Genomic DNA, 25,297 nt, shown 5'->3' with positions numbered 1-25,297 from the left:
CCACGATATTCGGAAGGGAGGGCCCCGCAGGCCGGGGGTCTGGCCAGAGGGTCGCGATGGGCGTGTGGAGGAGGCCCGGTACTCGGGGTTAAGACAGGATGCAGTGGTCCTAGGTTCTTCCAGTCGGACTGCGTTAAAAGCATATCTTAGCAGCAAGAGTTTGTCCTTGTTTCTGTTGCGTGAAGGTGGTGGAAACCGGACCAGGACAGGGTGACGTCAGTCTGCCGAAGGTGGAGAAGCTGCTGCCAGTTCCGTGGGTGCAGCCGCCTCCTCCCGGCGGCCCTCAGGTGAAGTAGCGACAGGGCGTGGAGTCGATGTAGCAGTACGGGGTGCACCGCAGGTCTCCGTACGACCTGAGGGGGGCAGACACGGGGCAGTGGGCAGGAGCCCCAAGGACACAGCCGTGTTCTCAAAGGCCGCCTCTCGGGACTCTGGTCAAGCCTCATCCGAGAGCTGCCCTACTGCCACCCTCCTAAGGGCGAGGGGCTCCAAGGTGAGGGGCTTGGGGCAGCTGAGTCCAGGCCTCTGGGGCTTCTCCCCTTGAGTCCATCTGAGGGATCTCGGGGAAAGGGGTTGGTAGGTAGCCTGGCTGTGAACGCAGCCTCTCAGAGAGAATCGGCCCTTTCTCCAGCGCTGTCCAGTAGACCACACTGCACTATTTCTGTGGCAGCCACTGGCCATATGTGGCTACTGAACTCTTGAAATAAGGTTAGTGTGAATGAAGAATCGGATATTTAACTTTATTTAAATAGCTACATGTTGCCGGGGGCTGCCATATTGGAGAGCACAGCCTACGCGTCTGTAAGCCCAAGCGCTAATTCCGAGACTGTGTTGTATCGATACACCACGCCCACATTCGCAAGCATCCCCTGAGGCTTCTCGGGATTAAAGAGTAACCACAGAGAGCGGGGGTGAGCCCTGGGCTCCACGTGTCCCTTACCCCAGGTCCGACTGTCTACACTCAGTGGTCTCCTTCCGTCAGCTCTTTGGCAGGGGCCTGGCAGGAGCCTCCCTACTTCAGGGAGGGGCGGTGCACACAGACACACAGATGCAGTGGGGTCCTGGCCCGGCCTACAGTGCTTGGAGTTTGGGGTCTGAGCTCCCCCAGCCCGGTTTGCCCTGCGTTTGGGGGTGGGCATTGAGGAGACCCCCTTGGAGGAGAGAGACAGGCCTTGTGTCTGTCCCCCAGCCCTGCTGAGGGCCTGGGTCCAAGCCTACAGAGGAGTGGGGCCAGAGGGAACGGCTGGACAGATGGACTCCTGAGGAACCAGGGATCCACTCTAGGGCCAAGGGAGAAGCAGGATGTGGACTGGGAGAGGAGCGGCCTCCCTACCTTCCCTACAAGCTACGCAACTCTGGTCCTGGGAGGACTGGGGGAACGGAGCCCAGGAGACCCCATTCTGGGCATGAGATCGTGCCTCACAGGGTAGAGGCCCTCAGGGGCTTGGGAGATGTCCTCGTGGGGGCCAGGACACTCAGGATACTGAGCCACGTGCACACCCACTGAGGGGTCTCAGAAACAACTGCAGGGGGTGCTTGAAGGGAAGACTACATTCCTGGGGGTTTCTGGGAGGACCTTGGAGCCACCAAAGTTAGATACTAAGGCTGGTGAGATCTCATGTGTACCCACAGGCCTGCCCAGTGGTTCCAGAGAATTCAGGTTACAGATGCTTAGAGTCTCTGAAATGCCCAGATACCTCCCCCCTCTACCAGCCCCCCTCCCAGGCAGACCCACTCCCAGGAGACCAGTGTGGTCATGGGAGCAACGGAGCTGCTCATCCAGGGGCCACGGTGCGCTGCAGCCCAGGGCCCAGGCGGAGCTGGGGGCGGGCGACTGCTCTGAGTGGCATGTGGGTTTCTGTGTTTAGCACTGTCCCCCCACGAGAGCAGGGACCATGCATGTGTTGTATGTCACCATACCTCAGAGTCCAGAAAGCCCCAGGAGCACAGAGGCATTCAGGAATATTTGTGAAGGAAAGAGGAGTAGGCAGGAGGGAGGGAGGCCGGGCTGTGGTCACAGCCCGCGAGGTGGTCCCTACCCGGGGAGATAGGTCTCGCAGGTCAGGTGGCCGAAGTCAGAGCCGTCACAGTCCTCCACGCCCCTGTGCCGGTGACCATCTCCACAGTAGGCCCGGCGACAGCCTGAGGGGACACAGGAGGTGAAGCCCTGAGAGGGGGGCGGAGTGGGGGACAGCCTGGCAGGACCATGTGGCCTGAAGCAGCCCCCCCACCATCCCACAGGGCCTGAACCCTCCTGCAGGGATGTCCACAGAGCTTCAGACCCCAATCCCACGGGAGGACACTGTTTCCGTCGCAGGACCACCGCGGGTTCCCGCGAGGTGAGGGTAGGGAGATGGGGAGCACCGGGCACATCACAGCCTTGGTGGCGCTTGTCTGTCTGCAGAGAGCTTCCTGTGTCCCTCGGGAGCCAGACCGTCTTCCACGGGATCTCTGTTCTCACACCAGGGGAGGGGCCAGGAGTATGAACCCACCCTCATTTTTATAGGGCTTCGAGACCCTATTAGTTCCTTCCTGCTGTGTCACCTCCACGAGGGGCAGGGGGACTCCAGGCAGAGCCAGCATCCTTGGAATCACCGCCCAGGAGCTGTCGCAGGAAGTGCAGCTACACGGAGAGAACCAGACACTTCATCCTGCGCCTGCCCCTGCGCACTCTCATCCTCCTCTGAGCTCCTTGCTGGCGAGGAACCCGCCTTTGCACCTACATGTCCCCAGCCCTGGCTTCTCACAGCAGGACTTTAAAAATAATGCAGTAAAGGGATGTCGAGTCCTCACGGCACCCAGACAATCCATGCGCACGTCAGCTCACAGAATCTCACAGAATCTAAAGGCTTGAGCGTTTGGTGCGGTCGTACCCATTTTTCAGGTGGGGAAAGTGAGGCCCTCCATCACCCCACTCACCGTGTAGCCTCCTCTCTGAGACTGAGGGTGACTCAGTGGCTTCCAGAGCCTGTGTCCAAACTCTGTCTGAATCTAAAGCTCATGCTTTCCACCTCACCTCTGCTTTTGTCACTTGATTTTTTTAAAAAAAAGAAGAAGAAAAGCGACGCTTCAGCCCTATGCTGCCTGCCTGTCCCGGTAGCATCCATAAGCCTGAAGGTAGCCCAGTCGCCCACTCCCCCCGACAGAGCTCTACTATGAGGACTCTGTCTGCTAAAAGTGAGTCCTGATTCAGATTCTTGCCTTCTCCTGTCTGCCTCTCAGCCCTGCATCACCTTTATCTTTTGGTAAGAATTTGGATTAGAACGTGGGTTTTGCCAAGAAGTAGGATTCAAAAGAAAGGGAGGGCCCGGTGGCTTCTCTGGGGCCAACATCCTTGACAGCAACCCCATTGCCATGCTTGGACGGTGGGAGGGCTCACGTTTGGCCTCAGTGGGGAGGGTTGTCCCCCCAGCAGCCCAGCTCTGGCTCCAGAACTGTCCCAAACCAGCACAGCTGGTGTCCAGGGCTTGGCCTGACCCCACCCGGCGGCGGTTCAAGCTGGGGCCACTCACGGATGCAGTCGTCACCCACATCGCCGTTCCCGTCATCACACTCCTCCCCCGGCTGCAGGACCCCGTCCCCGCAGGAGCCGCGGTGGTCTACGGGGTAGTCCACAGGGTAGAAAGGCGTCAGCTGGCCAGAGAAACACAGCACGGTTACCGGTACGGTGGGACAGGTAGCCGGGCACCGGGGACAGGGGCTCTGGGCGGGGGCAGGGCGGTGGGGGAAGGGCCCGCCTCCCCCGTAGCCAGAGCTCTGTGGTTGGCAGGAAGGCTGTGCGGGGCTGGGAGCCTGTCTGGAGCCTTCGCCCAGAGCAGAGCTCCACGTGGGGAGCCAGGGCCTGGCGAGCTCTCAGAGGCGGGCTGGGGGAGGGCGCTCAGACTTCCATGGAAAGCTCTGCGCCAGGCCTCTCCTTCCTTTGGAGATGCGTCCCTCTGCTGATGGGGTGTGTGCTGCGTGCCCCGTACCTGGATGGGTAGCCAGCCAAGGCTGTCCTTGAAGTACAGAGACCTCTGGTCTCTGCGGAAGGCAATGGCGTGTTGGGTGTTCAGTCTCTCAAGCTCCTCCTGGTTGTTGACCACAAATATCTGCCGGAGGAAACATTGGTGAGGATTCCAGGAAACACTTCTCCGGAGGGCGGGGGAAGAGCCAGAGGAGGAAACAATCCCTGACCTTGGGCTGGTGATCAGTGGGAAGGGGGGTTTGCTTTTACACTCCTGCCTCCCTCCTGAAGTGGGGACCAATGTCTTGATTCCCACATCTTCCCAATCCAGTTCCTAATGTCTGAGTTTGAAATAAAAATATCTACCGTGGTTTAAAATTTATAACATTTAAAATGTTACAAAGACTTGGGGACTTCCCTGGTGGTCCAGTGGTTAAGGATCTGCCTTCCAAGGCAGAAGACGCAGGTTCGATCCCTGTTTGGGGAACTAGGATCCCACATGCCGTGGAGCAACTAAGCCTGCGCGCCTCAACGAAGATCCCGCGGACTGCAACTAAGACTCGACATGGCCAAATAAATAAATCAATAAATATTTTTTTTTAAATGTTACAAAGACATAAATAAAAAGCTGATGTCATCTAATCAAGTAATTCAACACATGGAAATGATTCTTAACAAAAATCCTATACTCAAAATGTTCTTAACAGTGTTATTTATATCAGGGAAAAGCTTGGGAGCACCTGATACATATGTGACAGTTGGGCTCTGGTTAAGTAAATCACAGCACAGCCACATGATGGGCAGAGTGTTACCTACCCATTCAAATTATGAATTGATGTCCGGGTTTACTTTAAAATAATCTAAGGTAGGTAGGCTGTCGTGAGTAAGAGTAAAAAGGAAACAAGATTAGCCGGGAGTAAAGAGTACAAAGAGGGTACGCTTTGGGTAAAGAGTACAAAGAGGTTCCTTATGCTATTTGTTCTGCTTTTGTATTTATTTGAAGTTTTCTATCTTTTTTTTTTTTTCTTAGAAAAGACAAAGAAGGGAATTCCCTGGCAGTCCGGTGGTTAGGACTCCGCGCTCTCACTGCCAAGGCCTGGGTTCAATCCCTGGTCGGGGAGCTAAGATCCTGCAAGACGTACGGCACAGCCACACACACACAAAAAAAAGACAAAGAAAATACTGCAAAATAGACCCACAACCTTGGTTTTCTTCTTTTGATTTTCCCTTATTTTCCAATTTCCTGTAACGAGCTTGTGCCCAGTATAACGGAGGAAATAAGTTTTACTAAAAGGCTTTTACAAAGCCCGGGGAGCATCAGTCATGTGAAGAGTCCTGAGGGATGACCACCCCAGATTCCGCCCGGAAGAGCCTTACCACAGGAACTCGTGGGGAACTGGGCCCATACGCAGACTCCCCGTAGGAAGGGTTATTCACATTCATGGGAGGGCCACAAAGACATCTTCCTGGAGGCCCGGGAAATCCTCTTTCCCCTTTGGGTCCCATTACAAGGTGCCCTAGGAAGCAACAGACTGCTGTTACTAGCAAAGGAAGAGAAAACCAAACAGCCCAGAGAGATGTCAGCAACCTTCATGACAGAAAGAACTTTGAAGTCCACAGCGTGGACTTCAGGAAGGCCTGGAGGAGAGGTCCAGAGAGACACTTCTGGTCCAAGGTGTGAGTCCCTTAACCACACTGGGTGTGGCAACACCTTTCCCAACCCTCTTCCTCCCTTCCCTCTCTCTATACTTTAGAGACCAGACAGATGGGCATTCTACCTCCCAGACCCCCTTGCTCCTGGAGGTGACCGTATGCCACAGTGTCAGCCAATGTAAGATCCGTGGTGGGAGAAGGGTGAGTGTCTGGGGAAGTCTATCCTGATAAGGGAGAAGCATAGCTGGAGGGAGACACAGCTTCCTCCTTCTTCCTGTCTGGAAGACAGACAAGATGCCTGGTGCTGCAGCAGCTGTGCTGCAACAATGAAGTAACAAGTGTGAGAAGAGAAGCCAGATCGCAGGGAAGACCAGGGCCTCATGGGGCTTGCTTGGGGCCCTGAGAGCGAGACCTAGAGGCTGAACCAAAGCCAGCCACTGTCCACCTCTGGACTTCTTTGTTGTAGGAGGGAAACAATCCCTATTTATGTTTAGACCATTCTCAATGGGGACTTCTTCCTGGTGAGTGCATTGCTGGCTGATAACTCTCATTATTTTGTTACTCATTTTATTTTGTTCTTATATATAGGAATTTAACAAAGGGATTTCTGAATGTGGGTTTCTTTGATTTCTTCTGGAAGAAACGGAATGTTTGAAAACGCTCAGCCTATTTGTTCTTACCTGATTCTGAAAAAAGTGTCCGGAAAAGATGTGATCAGGAAATTCACTCCCTGAAAGGTAGGAGGCCTACTAGGGTAGTAGTTCTCACCTTGACTTGTAAAGGCCCTGATGCCCAGGCCACACTCCAGACCAATTCCATCAGGACTGCTGAGAATGGAACACAGGCATCCGTGCTTTTCAAAGCTCTCACAAGTGAGCACCGAGGTTGAGAGCCGTTGGTCTCGGGAAATGGTCTTTGCACAAAACCCCCCAGCAGACTATCCTCCTCTTCACCCACCATCCCTCCCTTCCCAGGCACCTCCTGGCTCACTCCTGATCTGGGTTCCTACATCACTTCTTCAGAGAAGCCTTTCTGAATCCTCACACTCCCATCCTGTTCACACTGAGTACAGTTTCTTAGTTCCCCAGGCCTTTTCTTCCTGGCACTTATCTCTGTGATTCTATTCACTGTGAGATTATCCAGGCCACCTGGATCTCCCCCAGGAGAATGTCAGCTCCACAAAGGCAAGTGGATGCCTGTTTTCACTCACCAGGGCGTGGCACAAAGTAGGGGCACAGTACATGTTTGATAACTGAATGAATGAAAGCAGACTAACTGGAAAGGGAAGGTCTTCAGAAAAGACTAGAGGTCCCACTCCGGCTGGCAGAAAAGTGCTAGAGCCAGAGCCACCAACAGGGAGAGAAGAAAGAGAGGAAAAGATGGGCACTGAAAACAGAAATAAGTAAGTACCCCTCCTGCTGGGAAAATAAGGGGGAGCTTGGAGATCAGCCAGTCATTGGTTTCAGGTTGTATTACTGTATTGAGGGCAGTCAGCAATTGGGGACATGGTTTGCAGATCCCACAAGGGTGGGGAAAAAATGACCCCGGGGGGAGAGGTCTGGTCAGAACCCCGAGGAAGCAGCTGCAGCTGGAGGAGGAGACCCCAGCAGGAATGCCCACACCCTGAGCCTTCCTGAGCCGGTGGACAGACGTGTCCAAGATGGGGATGCTGCCAGCCTGCCGGGAAGGGAGGCTTGCCAGCATCTTACACCAAGTTATGGTCGCTCGTTCTAACAAGAAATACAAATACAACCTGGGAGGAACGCCAGTCTCATGCCTGGAGGGACAGAGACCCCACCAGCTCAGGAATGTTCTGGGGAGTTAACCAAGGACAGGAGAGCATGGGAGCTGCCTTCCAGCAGGCTCTGTGACCGCCAACTTCTCCTCCAGAACCACAGCCTCAGAGAGGCTCAGGAGTTTGTCCCATCATCTAGCTAATTAGTGGTGAGGCTGAGATTTGAGTTCATGTTTGACTTAACACTATGCCATTCAAAAGACACGTGCCCGGGAATACTGATGCTCGCAGGAAGCTGGCAATTCCCAGGTACCACAATGATTCACTTATGCCTTGTCTGGGGTCAGGAAGGACTCAGCCAAATTTGTAATTTGGTTATTGCAAATTACATCCTAAAGGCATTTTGCCGTGGTTCCCTCCCCCGTCCCCAGCCCCTCTTTCTTGGGTAACCTGGGTAATGAGAAGCTCCTGCCGCCTCCATCTCCCCAGAACCGTCCCGCCCCCCAGCACCAGGCACTAGAAGCAGAGGTGGCCTCCAGATAGGACGACAGGATGTGGCAGGGAGCCTGCTTCCTGCCCCCCTCCACCCCCGCCATCATTTCCCTGCCGCTTCCTCCCAGCTGTCCAAGGGCATCCATTACCCCTGCCTGCTTCCTGCCAGGCTGCACTGAAGGGCACAGCAACCCAAACTTCCCCAAGTCAGCCCCTCGGAGCTTGTCCAGCAGGCAGCCTCTCCCCCATCCCTGGCAGCTGGAGGACCCAGCTCTGCATCTTTGCTCAGGGAGCCTCCCATCTCCACTGGCCACTGCAGTGGGAGCAGGTCCGAGGGGTAACCCGGGAGAAGGCAGAGGAACCATGGAGTCGTCTCCATGTCACCCCCATCCCACTCTGCCCCTGCAGAAGCTGCATGGCTACGTGGGAGGGTCTCAGGACCAGGAGTCACAGAGCAATTCTGGACCAGGAGTGGCCACCAGTCGGCTCTGTGACCTTGGGGAATCTCTGTGATCTCTGAGGCTCAAAGTTCTCCTCTATAAAGAGAAGGATGGACCAGACCAGGCAGTTTGACCTGGGGAGCCTGAGGATCTCCCAAGATGGATCGGGGGCAGGGGGTCTGGAGCTCTGGGAAGCAGTGAGCAGAATCTTGGGTGTAGGTAGACACATTGTTTTCCTGAGAGTGGAACTTCTTCAGGCTCCCAAAGGTAGTCTCAGAAATCGCTTTGGAGGCCTGTTCCGACTCCTGAGGATAGTCCAGCTGGTCCCGGGCACAGGAGGGTCTCTTTGAAATTCCTCCCTCTCCTTCTCTACCCATCCCCCCAAAAACATGTCTAAAGAGCAGGATTCTTGCCCCATTTTCTTCAGCAGCCTCACTCTGGGAGGCTCCCCAGAAGGGAAATGACCCAAAGGAAGGCACAGGGAGGGGACCTCAGTCAAAGAGCCGGCCCGCATCCTGCTTGGCTGCCCTGCGGTAATGCAGGTGGGACAGCCCGAGAGTCAAAGTAGACCAGGTGTGTGAGCACCTGCAGGGGCCAGCCCCATGCACCCCACCTGCCCAGCGCCATGCGGATGCAAAGCTGACTTGGCCAAGACCCTGCCTCAAGGACCTGCCATCTAGAAGGAAGAGGAAACACATCTGCAGAAAACAGTTAACAGTGGAGGGGCCGTAGCAGATGCAACGTGGGACTGGGGCCCAAGGGAAGGAGACTCATCCCGTTAGGGACCAAGAAGGCCTTATTGAAGAGAGGGCTTTGAAGGAAGGAGAGGAGTTGGTGGGGTGGACCAGAGCAGCGGTCCCCAACGTTTTTGGCACCAGGGACCAGTTTCCTGGAAGACAATTTTTCCATGGGGGGCAGGGGTAGGGGGATGGTCCAGGCGGTAATGCGAGCGATGGGGAGCGGCAGATGAAGCTTCACTCACTCGCCACTCACCTCCTGCTCTGCGGCCTGGCTCCTAACAGGCCTGGGGGTTGGGGACCCCTGGACCAGAGGATGACGGGAACACTATTTCAGGCCACGTGGACCCAGAGGGACTGTAGGAATATGCTCCAGCTCAACAGACAGCAGAGTCCACTGGAGGGCAGAGGGCACCGAGGCTGGGATCTTGGAGAGGATGGGGTGGTAGAGAGGGAAGGGGGTGGGCATACCAGGCTGAAAGACAAGGTGCCAGAGGACCAAGGAGAGAAAACAGGATTACGTTGGCCCTGCTACAGGGATGGGGTTGGCAAGACAAAACAGCAGGCATCTGAGGGAGCTGCTGAGGGTCTCCAGGCCCTGCCCTTCTCACCCCACCCCAGGCCCTAGGAGGAAACCGGGATTCAAGTCAGTTACACAGAGTGAGACCAGTGAGGTCTTAGTTTGCTGAGGACGCCCCCCAACTGCACGCCTCCTGGCTATTCCTCAGTTTTGTGAGCTCCTAAATACCCCAAGGGTCAAGAGCATCCCTTCCAAAGGCAAAACCCGGGCTTCAGGCCACGCTCCCAGTCTCTGGGGTTGGCAGCTCAGGGTCATGGGCTCAAGTGGAACGTTATGCATCCGAACCAAGGAGGGAAAGGACTGGCTGGAAGAACCTTCATCCAGATCATCCAGTCAATGCAGGAAAGCAGGGTCCGGGCATGGACACAGGGCCTGAGGTCCATCTCAATCCAGCTCCCCTAACAGTTAGAAATAAGGGGGGCAGGGTAACTCATCACAGTAATTGATGTCTGTTCTTCCATTATTTTTTCCTTCCTGACTTCAAGGAGGTGGCAAGACTTTGTGCTTTCTTGCCCTTGCTGAGAAACAGGTACTGTTTGAAGACTTCTGCCTTCTGTTCTCAAAAGAGAAAAGCTCCTAAGGGGGTGGCACTGTATGAGGAGTGTGAGGAGGGAGGGGCTGCAGGACAGAAAGGGAAGGATCACCCCAGATGTGGGAGCACGGGGAACCCCAAATCCTGGAGGAGAGCCAAGGTCTCAGGAGGGACGGCTGTGGGGCCTTCCTGGGAAGGTTGAGCCTTAGGGAGCAGGATTCTCAGGCTTGGAGATGATCTGATAGCCAAGCCTGGCGTGAGGAAGGTGGTCACGTGTCTGACCGTGTGGCCTTGGGCAACAGGCATTTCAGAGGTGAATGGGGCACATCGAGGGCTGGAGGGACCTCCTGTGATGTTTATCTGCCATAACTCCCCAGGATCTTTGCCCCACGGTTCTGTGGCAGTTGAAGAAGTGGAGAGAACCCCATTAATGCCTGAGATTGAATTTCCCTGGCATACTAGCAGGTTGGAGTCTCAGAGCCAGTTTTCATTTGGTTTAAAGGATTAACAAAATGACATTTCTTGACCTTCCCATGACGTGGTTGTACCCAGTTCCCCACAGCGGGGAAAAGTGCGCTTTGGGATTTTTAAATGCCTTCATTTTCTTAAGAAAAGGATTAGAATAAAAATTTTGATTCCTTTCGTATAACTGAGGACAAAGAATCTTGCACCGTCAGTAAACAGTATTCTTGGACCTAGAGATGCTGCGCTTATATAGATGATGTGCTGTGAAGGCCTTCCTCTGAGCTGACAAACTAAATAAAAGGCTTAGCTCCTCAAATTAAACAAGGTAAAACAAGGTAGCAGTGTACCCGCACCCTCTTCAATGGTAGACTTTCATTCCTTTATAGTGATTTCTTTCTATATTCGATGCAAATCTGTAAGGACTCTTTTATAACACTGTGTAAGACAGAAAAATGGGCAATGTCATCTTTACTTCTAGGTTTAAGAGCATTGCTTGGAGCCATGAAACATTTTTCTAGAAGAGGCTGTCAGTTGATGAAATACTTACCTGTTATTTTTCACTTAAAGTGTAAATGACATCGCCAATGTGATTTTTTTTTTCTTTTTCACTCCTCCATGTGTTCTCCAAAATGCCAAAACAAAGCCAGAATAGTGTTTATCTCTCTCGTGTAAAATTTGAATGGGCCTAATTGTGGATAAATTAGAAATATATTGAAATGCTTCAGGCATTTTCCAACTCAGAACACAAGGCAGGCCTCTGCTGACATCTCCCTGTGCTCTCTGGGAGGCTGGCCAGGAGGGCAATAGTGTGGATCAGGTGAAGCATTGTAGCTCTTACCTGCAGACGGGGGACCCGGGGGGCCTGGGGCGCCCGGACGGCCAGGTTGACCAGAAGGCCCAGGTTTGCCTGGTGGGCCCATAACTCCACTATCTCCTTTCTGCCCCTAACAGAGAGAAAGGCAGAGCCCGTTATAAGAGCAGGACATGGCAAACCTCCTCCCCCATTCATCTCTAAATTAGGGACCACCTTGCACTTTGGAGCAAGTGCCAGGGGGAGGATGCAGTCCCAGAGGTCCTAGAGGGACCAGCAAGCTCCTAAAAACCTCAGGGCAAGTGACACTTGAGACAGTGATGGATGCATGTTTATAGACATTACTTTTTTTAAAAAAATTGAAGTATAGTTGATTTACAATATTGTGTTAGTTTCAGGTGTACATCGTAGTGATTTGGTGGGGTTTTTTTGGAGATTATATTCCATTATAGGTCATTACAAAATATTGAGTATAGTTCCCTGTGCTACACGGTAAATCCTTGCTGCTTATCTATTTTATGTATCGTAATGTGTATCTGTTAATCCCATACCCCTAAAATGCCCCTCCCCCCATCCCTCTCCCCTCAGGTAACAGTAAATTTGTTTTCTACAGACATCACTTCTTGCTCTGTCCTAGACACATAGCACCTGACAGCGAATAGGAACCAATCCAAACCACACCCCTCACTGGGCAGGTGAGGAAAGAAAGGCTCAGGAAAGAGCAGGGATTTAGGCCAGTCACCTGGCATCAGGCCTCTGCCTGCTCATCAGGACAATTTCTGTCTCAGCACAAGAGCTGTTCCCGCCCCGTGGCCTCCCGCTGCTCTCAGGATAAAGACCCGGCTCCTTACTGCAGCCTCCACAGCCCTGCACGGCCAGGCTTTCCACGCGTGTCCCAGCCTTTTGGCGTTTTTGATCTCCAACAGCACCATGCCTTTTCTTTCCCTTCTCGAGACTCTTCTCTCGGCCCCAAACCCCTCTTCCCACCCTTCTGCCTAGTTAACTCCCTCCCATCCTTCAACTCCCAGCTAAAATGCAGTTGCGGCAAAGCCTTCCTTGACCTTGCCTGACCAAGTCAGTTCTCCCTGTCATAGGCCCTTTTCCTTCACGGCCTTTATCCCTGATCATAACTACCATTGTTCGTGTGGTTATTTCCTCTGTGTCTCTCCAGGAGACAGAAGCTCCCTGCGGGCCAGAATCTGTTTTGTTCACCTCCTTTCCCCAGACCAAATGGGGAAGGAGGAGAAGCTGAACACACAAAGCGGATGTAGTCTGTTGGCTCTAGGTCGAGAGAGCTAGGTTTTCATCTTGGCCATGAGACCCTGGGTAACTCATGTTGTTGCTCTGTGCCTCAGTTTTCTCATCTGTGAAATGGGGCCAGGCAATATACACCTGCACAGGCTTGCTGTGAGGCTAACAGAGATCTCAAAGGTGAAAAAGTGGTTTGCACAGAATCGAGGGCTTTGTGGGCCAAGCTGATTATCATAGCAACTGGCTTGGTTTCATCTTTTTCCCACAGTTAGAAAAGTCCTGATTCTTAACGAAAGGCACACCTGCAGGTATAGTCTTTCCACACAACATGTCCTCTTTGCTGTCTGCTCGGGGAGGGTTAAGAGCACACATCTCCCCCCAGAGCTGCCCTTAGGAATGACCCCAGAAACCAAGGCTGGCACACCTGTAGATCCTTTCCCCCAAGCCATTTGCTGACTGTCCACTCGTGCCCGGGCCCCGACCAGGACGGTGACTGGTGCCTGATGGCTTTGGCCTGGTCCCCTTCATACCCTTGTGCTGTGGCTACCTCACCCACCTAATGAAACGTAACCTTTCCCAAGCCTGGGGAACAGGCAGGCTGGGCACGCCTTTCACCACCATGTGAAGGGGGACCTGTCGCCTTGTCAGCATGGCCCTGGGGGCGCTCTCGGCAATGTCCAAGGAGTTCTTAAACACTTAATGCTGGATCGTGAGGTCAGAGTTTGTCTCCAGTTCCACCCTCATGGAGGGAGTCTTAAGCCTTGCCTTAGCATTCCGTGAGGCAACCAAGATGGGTCCCAGATAGCAAAGGAAGTCACACCGTCTTAATATAGCCACAGCAAAGGCTTGTTCTTCTAAGAGCCACATCAGCTGGCTCTGAGCACAGGAAGTGCCACAGCTTGAAGGAGCTGGAAAAGCTCCTTGTTCTGACCTCAGCGGTAATCAGATGTTCTGCTGCTCAGCCGTCTATTCAGAACAGCCTCGACCCCTGTGAGCAGGACTCACTGAGCAGCGCTTTCCAGGAAAAGCATTCTTTATTCCTTTACTGCCACCAAGTCTGGTGATTCCCGTCAAGGAAGTTGTGTCTCCATGACTGAAGATTTGTGTGATAAAGTCAAGAGCTGCTGTCCTGAGTCTGCCCGGGGGCCAGGCCTGAAGCAGGAGGCTGATGTGAAGATTGCTGTGAAGAAGCTGGTCTCAGATCTCCAGGTTCTAACCCTGCTTGGAAGCTGGCTTGGCTGGGGGTCCTGGGCGGTCAGGCCACTTCCCTGGCCCCTGGTTTTCTGGTGACTACATGCAGGAAATTGGGTCGGTGGTCTCTAAAGTCCTTCTGGATCTGAAGTTCTTACTCCTGGATCCCCTTCCAGATTTCTGATTCCAGGATTTGTGTTGACTTTCCATAACCTCCAGAGACTCTTAGCACCATGGCTCAACAAACACTCTGTATGTAAGACTCTACTAGGCAATTAATTCATGACAAAAAGAAAGTACCATGGCCCGCTCCCAAGGCTGACAAGTCCAGTCTCAGCTGGAGCACACTCGGGTGTCTATAATGTCTTTGGAGGAAGATGAGCTCATTTCCCTAACTTCTCTGAGCTCCCAGATGTGGTTCTGGTGTCGTTTTAAAGATTGCTCCGACGGAATCATTCTCAACAGGGTCAAGAAAGAGCCTTCTTGGCTTCGGCCCTCACCAGGACAAGACAAACACTGCCCAAGGAAAGAACTAGATGACGGAAGCCAACCGGCTTCTCGAACCCCAAGCATAACACATTCTGGATGGAACGCAGCAGTAGCGGAGAAAACGATTTTTTTGAAAAGATTTTTCCTTTTTTTCTTCTTTTTCTGAGCCTAGTTTTTAGGACATTGGTATCTGTGGCATCGTTGTGAAGCCACCCGCGGCCATGCCACCAACTGTAAATCTTTAAAAATTAAACTGGAACTTTGTGACTTCCAAAGTCATCATGGAAGCTGATTCATCAGGGTGGAGTCTATGTCTTTCCTAAGTTCATTTCGAAAAGACCAGAATTGGCTTTGTAGTGTTACCGTGGTTCTGAATCCCGGTGCACATTAGACTCATGTGGGGCTTTAAAAACAACAACAACCCATGCTGCAGCCCCAGTTGTATCAGAGTCTTTGGGAAGTGAGGCCTCGACATTGGGGAAGAGGAGAGGCATACTTCGGACCACCACCAGTGCACCCAGGGCAGGGAATCTGTATTTAATCGGCCCCCAAGATGATTCTGATGGAAGCCAGAGTCTGAAAGCCACAGATCTAGCCTAAGGAAAGAATGGAAATGTGCCCAAACACATTCACGTCTCAGCATTATTTATAATTTGGTTAGGCTTCTCTTGTCCAAGATATCTACTCTGGTTACTTATTTACCAAAATCGATGCAGAGATTTAAAAAAATGTTTAAGAGTAAGAGTGCTTAATGAATGCAGTAACAAGTTAAAATGTGTGTGCTGTGATTTTTAAAAATTTAGGATACAATAAGTATATATCGGATATAAAAGGAACAAACGACTAGAAAGTCCACGGAAGCAATAATACTGGAAGGAAGTGTACATACATGGTAACATGGTTGTACCTGGGTGTTAGGTCTTTAGATGATTTCCTTCCTAGTTTTCTGAATTTTCTGTTTTCTGTGATGATCATATATTACATGTATAATGGGAAAGGAGGTAAAAAGCCAACAGACTGGCAACCAAAAGAGTAAGGGGCACACATCTCATTCGAGCAAAGGGGAAAGGTTCTCTGAGGCCCTGGGGACAGCTCACATCACATGGTTTGACATAAGAGCCTGCTGACCAGGGGAATTCAGAATGAAAACTTTCCCTAAACTCTGAATAGTGCCAATAAAGGGGTCATTTACAAATGGGGATTTTGAGTGAGGAGAAAGCACCCTATTGTTGAGACCCAGCAGATCCTTGAACAGCAGGAAAATATCTGGGCTGATTCCAGAACTCCATCTGCGTCTGGGGCACTGAGGCAAAAAGCAGGTTTTCTGGGCGAACGAGCAGACCTGATTTCCACTCCCAGTTGCCTTGGATAAGACAGACCTGTTCTTATGAACCGAAGACCCACTCCTGCCTCTAGCCTTGACACAGCTGGACGGGCATCCTACCCCATCCGCCTCTAACTCCCGCCTCGGTGGAGAGCCCAGGCGCCCCGGAAGGGGTGCTGCTACTGCCCCCCCAGCCCAAAGGGTGCTGGAGACTGTGTCCCCGCAACGTCCCTGACCTGTCCGCCCCACCCTGCCCACCTCTCTACACCCGCACCCCAGCTCAGGAGGTCCGGTGAGCCCTGGGATCCATACCTGCTTGCCTCGTTTTCCTGGTCTTCCTGTGGGCCCCCGGTGGCCTGCTATCCCGGGCTCGCCCTTTGGTCCCATTTCACCCTGGAAAGAAAGAGAAGCAAGAGAGGAATGAGGGCAAAGGGAGCAAGCTCAGCTCCAGGTCGATCCAATCTCCAGCCACGGGGCCTCTCCTTGTTCACTCCCAGTCTTTTCCAGGCAGGCTGCTCTGGGAGGGTGGGAGAGCGATGAGGTCGTGTGAAGGGAGAGAGGTTTTTCAAGGAAGAGGATGGGAAGGAGAATGTTACCGTGGGTGGGGAGGTTACTATCTGAGAGAGACAGCTGCCGGGCAGCACACATTTTGGCTCCTAAATCCCCATCCAGAGAGGCTAGGGTGGGAGGCGCCTGCATTTCAGTCCCCTGTGCCTGGGACACCGATGGGGGAAATGCCTTCCCTTAGTTGAAATTTTATGCTGTGCTTTGCTTTGTTTTTAGCACAAATTCAAATCTATGGGTTTCTGAATGACTGGACACAGTTTTGACAACTATCATCTCTGGGATGTTTCTGCTCACGTTATATATTTCCCCACTCTTCAGTAAAACATTGGTTTGAGTTCCACCTCACTCCCGTTTGATTCAGATAAAAACTCTTAGTGGGAGAGATGTTCCAGACACATGTTCACACACTCAATCTAGTTATTGTAAAAGGCATGGAAAGCAGCGTAAGCAACAGTCCTAATTGAAAAGCTCTATTTGGAACCATCGGAACCACGTGTACCAACTGCAGAGTTCCAGAGTTTAAGGCCAGCCTTTTGTAAAACCCACCTCTCCATTTTGGTTCACCTCTCCTTCCCCATGTTCTTCCAGGATTCCAAGCCCAGTGGTGGCCTCTTCGGCTCATGAACCCACCCCACAGGGCATCCCTCCTACTCCCAGTAACCCCTCCATAGCCCAGAAGGCACCACACAAGCTAAGCTTAGCAACAGCAGCCATGAGAGTTTCTGTTAGGCAACAGCCGGTGCCCGTGAAGAGCTGACCCAGCCACTCAGACGAGGATAAACGCCCGGACGACTTCTCCCAGGGAGGCCAGAGGAGGTACAACACAATGGAAAATTCCAGGGAACACCAATACACAGTAAGGATCAAGCATAAAGCTCTGAAATTACCTGTTGGCTCAGCCAGTATAATGAATTTGTCAAGCTACCAACATTTTGCCTCACCTAGAATTGTCCCTAAACCTACGATTTCTTTCCCGTCCGTCATGTCCTTTGGCCTGCTAGGATAGGGTGGATTCTCTGTGGCCATGGAGATGTTTGCATAATTTTCCTTGGCTGTTTAGAGGGAGCTCAGAGGTATCTTGTTTGGCTGGGAGAAAACAGCAGCATAAACAGCCTAATTTTTTGGAAAAGATCGTCTGAAGAAAGTGTGGTCCTTGTCTTCACCAGCTGGAAGCATCTGGTGAAGTAATGTCTTGATCTAATTTCTCTCCAAAGACCTAATTATGGTCATCATATCAGCTCTGTCTTAAACAGGCTGCCCTGGGAGGGAGAGAGAACTCTGTATGGCAAGTCTAGTAAATGGTGCAGAGACCAGAGAAGCTGTCACACTTAATTTTACAGGAATGTATGTCCACTGTTGCACTGAATGAAAACCTAGACTAAGTATTTTAAAATAAAATTATTTGTCTCTCTTAATGTTTCCTTTCACTTGCTAATATAATTAATCTATTTATTTTTAACCCAACACTCTATGTAGGTAGCAGAGACAGAGTTTTTGACAGCTTTAGGCAGTGATAAATTATAATCATGTCGGATGATTGAAATTATTTAAATATGATCTACTGACAAGAGAAAGTCAGATAAAAATTGTTCATTCAAGTTTGGAAAATTAAAATTTTAAGGTGAACTTGAAAACAATTTAGAGTTCTAAGAAAGCATCCCGTTTGCCTGTTTGAAGAATATCATGCTCTGAGGCTTAGGCAAAAATAAGTTTCCAATGTCAGTGCCTTACAGCCTGAGGAACCACCATTGTGATGATGGTTGTCCTAAGTGATCATTCAAGCACCCTTTCTCCCCTCGCCACCCCCATAACTCTTCCCTAACCTTAAGTAAAAGTTTAAAAAAGTCTGTCACTCAATTGTCACTTTCATGGTTTTTATCATATCTGCACACCATTCTATTGTTATTCACTGAATATTTTTTCTTTAAGTCAACCAAATTAACTCCTTATTTAAGTCTTGTCCCAAGCAAATCCCACTAAATACTTAAACAGATAATAAATTTACCTATCAAATAAAAAATGTTTTTGCTGTTACCCACTAAAATAACTCTGTGGGCCTCTGGCAGTGCATGTGCCCCCTTGAAGGAGCACTGAGCTGGGTGCAGTCAGCAGTGGTCTCAGACCCACTCCAGGGTCCTTGACCACTGCTGCTCCAGTCTGAGTGCCCGGGCACAAAGCTTTCTGCTTTTGAACAGTCCCATAGCCCTCTGACAGACAGAAGATGCAGGGAACGCCTCTCTCCACTCAGGTGGGGAATCCCTTCCTCCCACTGAGCTGGAGGGAGGTCCCACTGATGCATTCAACAACTTGCTCCCCTTTCAAACTAGAAACTTCCACAGCAAAACCCGCTTTTCATGCCTGATGAATGGAGAGGCAGACCTCTTTTCGCTGCACTTGGAAGGTCTAATTTGTTACTGAGACCTATTTTTACTACTTCTAGGTACTTACTTTCTGCCCCAACATTCCAGGAAGTCCTGGGAAACCCTGTGAAGAGAACAACAAACACAGTGACTGCCTCTGAAATAATGCTTGAAAGGGCTGAGGAAGAGTTTGGTCAGCTCTTCAAGATAAAGTCCTGTCAGTCAGCCAGCCGGCCAGTCAGCCAGTCGGTCAGTCAGTCAGTCAGTCAGTCGGTCAGTCAGACAGCCAGTCAGTCAGTCAGTCGGTCAGTCAGTCAGTCAGTCAGCCAGCCAGCCAGCCAGCCAGCCAGCCAGCCAGCAGTCAGCCAGTTGGTCAGTCAGCCATTCAGCTAGCCAGTGAGTCAGACAGACAGACAGCCAGTCAGCCAGTCGGTCAGTCAGTCAGTCAGCCAGTCAGTCAGTCAGTCAGTCAGTCAATCAGTCAGTCAGCCATTCATTCATTCATTCATTCAGCCAGTCAGCCTGCAAGTTGGGGGTGGGCAGGGGCTGCCACTTCTGTTGAAGTTTATCATTTTTATGCAATGCCCATTACCTTTTCTCCTTTGGGACCCAAGTCACCCCTTTCACCTCTGGATCCCTAGGAGGAAACCACAGGAGAGAGTCAATGAGTTAACTCCATTGAGGGGGAGGGGGACCTGGAGCATTTCAAACTGAAAGCTCCATAGGTCAGCACCCTCACTTCCCAGGCAAAGAAACAGGCTCAGAGGTTAGGAGACTGGCCCAGGGAAGGCATGCTTTGTGAGATAAACTTCTATTTGGACCTCAAAGACCTCTACACTAATAAAGGACAACCCACAGAAAATTCCGGGTCCCAGATTTTCTCTTATCCTCTAGGAAATTTGTCCCCAGGGTCTGGCTGGGTTTTTTGTTTTTTGCTCCGTTTTTGACAGACAAGAAGGTTGTGTGGTAGAAGCTTGCTCTAAGGACACATCTTCCATTTTTGTGCAGCACCCCATGCCAGCTGTGTTCACGCTGCACCTAGCACAACTTTCAGCTCTCACTGTCCTGCCTGAGGGGCCTTCACCTCCTCCGGGAGGTCCTCCCTAACCCACTTGCCCTGGCTAGGAGGCCCCTCACTCCTGTCTCGCAGCCCATTGACAAAGGACAGGGTAATATCTAGGAGTTGTGGCTGCAGTCGCTGACTAAAGAGACCCCTGGGCCCATTCTCTGCTCATCACAGACCCCAGACCCAACAGCCCAGACCAGGCTCTGGGGAGCCATCAGAGATAAGCACCAACCTTTTCCCCTCTGGATCCAGGGTAGCCCTAAAAGAAAGCAGAAGGTGAATTGACAATCAGCCCTGTAGGACCTTTGGGTTTGGTGCAAGAGCGGAAGCCATCCCTGTATGTGGTGGTGAGATGTGTCTCCACATTGAGCTGCACGTTTTTGTGGGGGGGTGGGGGAGTTGCAGCAGGAAATACAAAGATGTCCCTGAGGGTTGTGTTTAAACCCGGCCTAAAAAGAACACTGCTTTTCTTACTCTCCCAAAGGCCCAAACAAAGGTTTCCATCTGCTTTGTTGTCCAGAGGCTTGACCCTCGCTGCCCAAGATAACGGCAGGAATGGCATCCCTCTGCCCCTGTGTCCCAGGACACGATGTCCCCCAGAGGGCTGGTAAAGATAAGCACACTCTGGCAAGGGGCTCTCCAATATCTGTGACAATCCCCAGCCCAGGACGGCAGCCACATAGACATCAGCTGCTCCAGAACCTTAGTAAGAAGACCTGGAAAAATCTATCTGGACCAACACACTGACCTTGGAGCCCATTGGTCCTCTTGACCCTGGCAAGCCCATCATCCCCAGGTCACCTTTTTCACCCTGTGGGAATCAGAAGAAGGGGGAAAAAAGACCTACAGTGACATTTCCTAGAGAAACTGAACCAGGAAAGGCATGGGCAAGATCAGGATGGAACTGGGGACATTGGGGCTGGCCTGTGAATCTGAGGACCCCAAATCCTCCCTTGCTGGCTCCCAGGGGCCCAAGACTACAGACTCCACACTTCATTCTGGTATTTGACATGAAACATAGAATGAAATTGTCCAAGGTAGAGCAGATCTTCAAACTAAATGCTCACTAACATGTTGTAAATTGACTGATGTTTGATCTTCTCCCAGAGGAGGCTGGGAAAGGGAGGGGGAGAGAGCATGAAGGCACTGAGGCCTCAAAGGACAAGGTATCTGCACCCCCCAAAAAACTACATCTGCTCTACTCTTTGCATAGTGAGGACCTTTCTGATGTTTCCATATACTGTTACCCTAAGTTTGCAGCCAAGCAGAGTGAACATCAGCCTCTGGGTGTATACTACGGAGGCAGGGGACTAGGATTCATGGGTGGGATCTGTTACCCCTCAGAATGGTTTACAGCTGGAACTCTCAGTGCCCTTTGTGCTAAAAAACTTTAACCAGCGCTAAACAGTTGAAATATAAGGTGAACCACATACTTAATATTAAACTTGTTTTAGAAGTCACATTAAAAGTAAAACTAAACAGATGGAATTAACTTTAACAACATATTTTATTTACTCTAATTAATTTAATCTAATTATCATTTTAAACATGCCATCAATGTAAAAATTATTCATGAGAGGTTTACATTCCATTTTCCATAATAAATATTTGAAATCTGTTGTGTATTTTACATTTAAATCACATCTCAATTCAGGTGCTAAACTTTCATCTAAAATACTTGATCTATATTTAGATTTCAAAAAATTTATAGTTAAAAAAGCAGATTCACGTACTCAATTTACTCCAAAATACTTAAATATTTTCAACTAACTGAATTGAGTACAGGTTTTTAAATTCAAACTTAAATTAATTAAAATTAAATATTCAGTTCCTCGGTGGCACTAGGCATGTTTCAAGGGGTCAGTAGCCACATGTGGCTAGTGGCTGCCATATTGGACGGCTCAGCTCTATACAGTGGATTTTTAAAGAAATATCCTTGGGACTTTTTCTAAGAGGACTGGGAACAATTTTCTATCCTCAGAATAAATACAGCCAATAAGTGAGTCAGAGCAGACAGTGACATTCACCTGCTCACCCCTGACTTCTGCAGGTCAAAGTTCTGAGTCGTGGCCTCTGCACCCAATAGTCTATGACCAAAGTGTGTAAAAAGACATGGGTGTGGATGTATTAGCTTTTCCTAACCTGTCTGAGGACGGGGATTTCACCAGCATTTGACAATCCCTCTGTGAATATAGGATTTCCGTTGTTCCAGCCCCCAACTCCCACGCCTTCACCCTCCACCCCCTGCCCAATTAGCATGACAGGCCAACAGCTTTCCAGACACAAGCCCCTCTTGCATCATCTCAGGGAACCAAAGAATTGCACACTAACTCTCAGGACAAAGGAGGACAGGGCCCCTGGGAAAGAGGTGGCAGCCCCTCGTTTCTCCTCCCACAGAAGCTGAGCTGTGGGACTGACCAAGGTCTTGCAGTCCAAGCAAAGGAGGAAGTGTTTAGGGACCTCGGGTCAGTCCTCAGGCTCTCTCCTTCCTCCCCATCTGGAGGAAGTGAGTTTCACCGACTATGTGCCAGGGGCCTGGGGAGCCGCCATCTTCTCCCCTCCAGTTCTGATGCCACTGGAGCCCTGAGAGCTGCCACACTTACCCTGGGGCCTTCAGGGCCGGGCCAGCCAACAGGCCCAGGCATGCCAGGAACACCTGGGGGGCCAGGTCTGCCCTTCAAAGACAGAGAACAAAAGTCAGGACAACTGGGTTTGTTTCCCTCCCTCTAAAAACACAGATTTGCCTCTGTGGCCTAGAGGGGAGTATGGGGCCTCCAAGCATGGCCCCAGGACCCTCATCCCCACCCTCCAAAGACTGATGGCCTAGAAAGTTGGGCCACTCGGGTATGAGTTTAAGCCCTTGGTGTCACATTATGTCAACACACAAGATTGTTCTATTCAAGAAATGGAAGGTGGTAGGGAAGGGATTCTAAACTTCTTGGTTCTTCGATTGTTATCATCTCTACCCACCCACCCAAATGTCCCCTGCATTCCCATAGGTTCTCCCCAAGGAGACAACGTAGGAGGGGAGAGGATTATGTTTGGAGAGCAGCAGCAGATGCTGGGGGTACTCCCTCAAGTTCTTTCCCCCCTGCTCAGCATGCCCATTTCCCAGGGGCTACCTTCCTTGCTGTACCAACACATTCCTTCTTACAACCTGCAAGTGTGGGTTTGCCGGGGGCAATTGGAGCTGCCCAGCAATTGATGTACCTCCCCTTCCTGCAGTCAACAGCCTAGCCCCCTTACATCAAGGTAAGGCAGGACAAATTCTCTGGTGCCGTTCACACTCCAGAGCTCCCCTAGGGATCAGACTGAAGTTGGATGGGTATCCGCTCCCCTCAGGCTCCTCTGGAGAGAGCTCCCTTAATCATTAATTCACTTGCACATGGCATGGACCATCTCTATCTCTGTGTCTAGGGAACCCAACATAAGCCAAGGAGCTATGGAAGAGTAAGCCCTGCAAGAGAGCATGGGAGCGGGCTTCCCTGGTGGCGCAGTGGTTGAAAGTCCGCCTGCCGGTGCAGGGGACAGGGGTTCATGCCCCGGTCCGGGAGGATCCCACATGCTGCGGAGCAGCTGGACCCGTGAGCCATGGCCGCTGGGCCTGCGCGTCCGGAGCCTGTGCTCCGCAACGGGAGAGGCCACAGCAGTGAGAGGCCCGCGTACCAGGAAAAAAAAAAAAGAGAGAGCATGGGAGCAGCGACCTGGGGTCTATGTTGACCTCTGTACCCATTGGCTAGTTTCAGTTAGCCAAGCTGGAGATGTGGAAGGCTCAGCCCCTACCCAGACATCAGAGGTGCTGGCATGTGTACTAGTTCCTGCTCCTGCCTTCCCCATCCACGGCAGACATCACTAATCAATCACGGCCCTTGTTAGTCCTGAGCATGGAGACGATGGCGGAATCCTCCCAGCCCAGCACTTCAGTCGACCACTGGGCCTTGACTGGAGTGGTCAGCTGTGCCTTAAAGGGTTGGCACTTTGCCTTACAAAGGTCTGTTTGAGGCTCTTATTGATAGTGAAAGTATTTGAATAAAACATTTAACTGGGAAAATAGTAATGTATATTTAGGACCAGAAGCATCTTTCTTGGCCAAAGTTTTGAACCTCCTTCTATATCACCAAGACCTACAATTTCAGTGCCAGCATCCACTGACTACAGCAAGCGGCAGGGGGTTTATTCCTTCCTGACACTAATGAGAACCTTAATAACATGTGTTTGGTTTACTGAGTCCCTGTGACCTGAAGTAACTCCCATTTATTTCAGCTGGGCCTTAAAGCAAAGCCATTTGTTTCTGTCTGACACTTTATTCCACTTTAATCAAATTGACAGTGAGAGTCATTTGGTGCCGCTGGCTGAGGCCTTGGAGGGTTTCTCTGATGGATGGCAGGATGAGGTGGTGTGAGGCTGGGGGAAATCTGGCCAGGCTTGGCAGCCTCTGGCAGAAGTCCGAATGCCACCAGTAGCAGGCTGCAGCTCCTGACTGAAAAGTGGGCAGAAAGACGAGGTCACTACTGTCCTCATCAGGATGGCAGTGCTGTCATCAGCCATCCGGGTATCAGGGCCGCGGAGGTGCGCGGCTGGTCCCCACCCCTAGAAGTGCACACACCCACGCACGCTGAGCACAGCTGCCCGCGTAATGCTGACAGAACAGCATGGACCATACCTTCCTTCCCGGTCGGCCAAGCTCCCCCTGTGGATGGAGAAGACAGGTAAGCAGAGGCTGCTTTGGAGGAAAAGTTCTGGAATCAGAGGGCTTAAAAGGGCTAATGAGCGGGCATGCCCATGCGGCTTGGTCACCTGGTGGTTCACAGCACCCCTGCCACGTCAGGGGGCCCCCCCAGATGCACCAGTGGGGTCCCACACCTTCAGCAGCCCAGTCACCCCGGAGCCCATCCTCACGCACTAAGGCAGGATTAGCACATGCTTTGAAATCTGAACTTGAAAACCCTCAGTGGCGCCCCCAGAAAACAGGCTGGAACTACCAAGGAGAGGTGGGGTGAAGATACAGGTGGTTCGTACCTTTTCTCCCTTTGGTCCTGTCTTGCCGGGAAGCCCAGGTGGGCCCTACACGATCAAGATAAGAAGTGAAAAAAGCATGCATGAGCCCAAGGCGGGCCGGTGGGAGGGAGCCAAGGCCGGGAGGGGCTCTTGGGGCCCTAGTTCCTCAGCAGCCTCGTTCTCTCTGCAGATTCAGGGCTCCAGGCACGGCAGGAAGGACACTCCACACTCTCCAGCCCAGGCCCCCCCTCCCTAGGCCGCCTCTTCTTGCTTTCTCTAGGCTGTTTCCAGCAGCACCATTATTGTAATTAATGGTCACACACCTACTCTCTGTGATTTTCATTTTCTCCCTGGAATTCTTGGGTTGCCCGAAACATCCTGAGTGCTTGGTGAGAGAGGCTAAAGAGACGTGAAGATATGCTATTTGCTGACAACGAGATGCTGCACCACCTCTCACGTCTTTTCGGCTGCTCTTCCCAAGTTTCCCTGGGGCCCAGACAAGACGGAAGTTAGGCTTTGCTCGCAGGAGCAGCTGACACAGAAATTCCCATGGTGGATCTATGGGTACCAGGTACAGCAAAAGTCTGTTTTAAGATGTGAAGAGTACGTTTTTGTCCCACGGCCCGGCCACGGGAGCGGGGCGGAGTCCAGCTCAGGGACTCA

General features: G+C 51.5%; 1 protein-coding gene across 3 annotated transcripts in view; it reads right to left on the bottom strand.

Moving 5' to 3' along the window:
- Positions 1 to 283: 283 nt before the first annotated feature.
- Positions 284 to 25,297, bottom strand: part of COLQ (collagen like tail subunit of asymmetric acetylcholinesterase) — a gene marked incomplete at both ends in the record, with an annotated part of 64,275 nt that continues 39,261 nt past the window's right edge. For all 3 annotated transcript variants that reach the window (XM_079704571.1, XM_079704572.1, XM_079704570.1), the window contains 14 exons: positions 284 to 353; positions 2,040 to 2,142; positions 3,513 to 3,633; positions 3,969 to 4,088; positions 5,321 to 5,460; positions 11,416 to 11,521; positions 15,956 to 16,036; positions 18,659 to 18,694; positions 19,163 to 19,207; positions 19,869 to 19,895; positions 20,385 to 20,447; positions 22,240 to 22,311; positions 24,300 to 24,326; positions 24,656 to 24,700. In XM_079704571.1, the coding sequence (XP_079560697.1) occupies positions 284 to 353; positions 2,040 to 2,142; positions 3,513 to 3,633; positions 3,969 to 4,088; positions 5,321 to 5,460; positions 11,416 to 11,521; positions 15,956 to 16,036; positions 18,659 to 18,694; positions 19,163 to 19,207; positions 19,869 to 19,895; positions 20,385 to 20,447; positions 22,240 to 22,311; positions 24,300 to 24,326; positions 24,656 to 24,700 (1,056 nt within the window). The remainder of the gene's footprint in view (positions 354 to 2,039; positions 2,143 to 3,512; positions 3,634 to 3,968; positions 4,089 to 5,320; positions 5,461 to 11,415; positions 11,522 to 15,955; positions 16,037 to 18,658; positions 18,695 to 19,162; positions 19,208 to 19,868; positions 19,896 to 20,384; positions 20,448 to 22,239; positions 22,312 to 24,299; positions 24,327 to 24,655; positions 24,701 to 25,297) is intronic.

The sequence above is a fragment of the Hyperoodon ampullatus genome (assembly GCF_949752795.1).
Source record: "Hyperoodon ampullatus genome assembly, chromosome: 5".
Classification (NCBI taxonomy): Eukaryota; Metazoa; Chordata; class Mammalia; order Artiodactyla; family Ziphiidae; genus Hyperoodon; species Hyperoodon ampullatus.
Note: the sequence above shows the minus strand (reverse complement) of the source record. Positions and strands in the feature narration are given on the sequence as shown.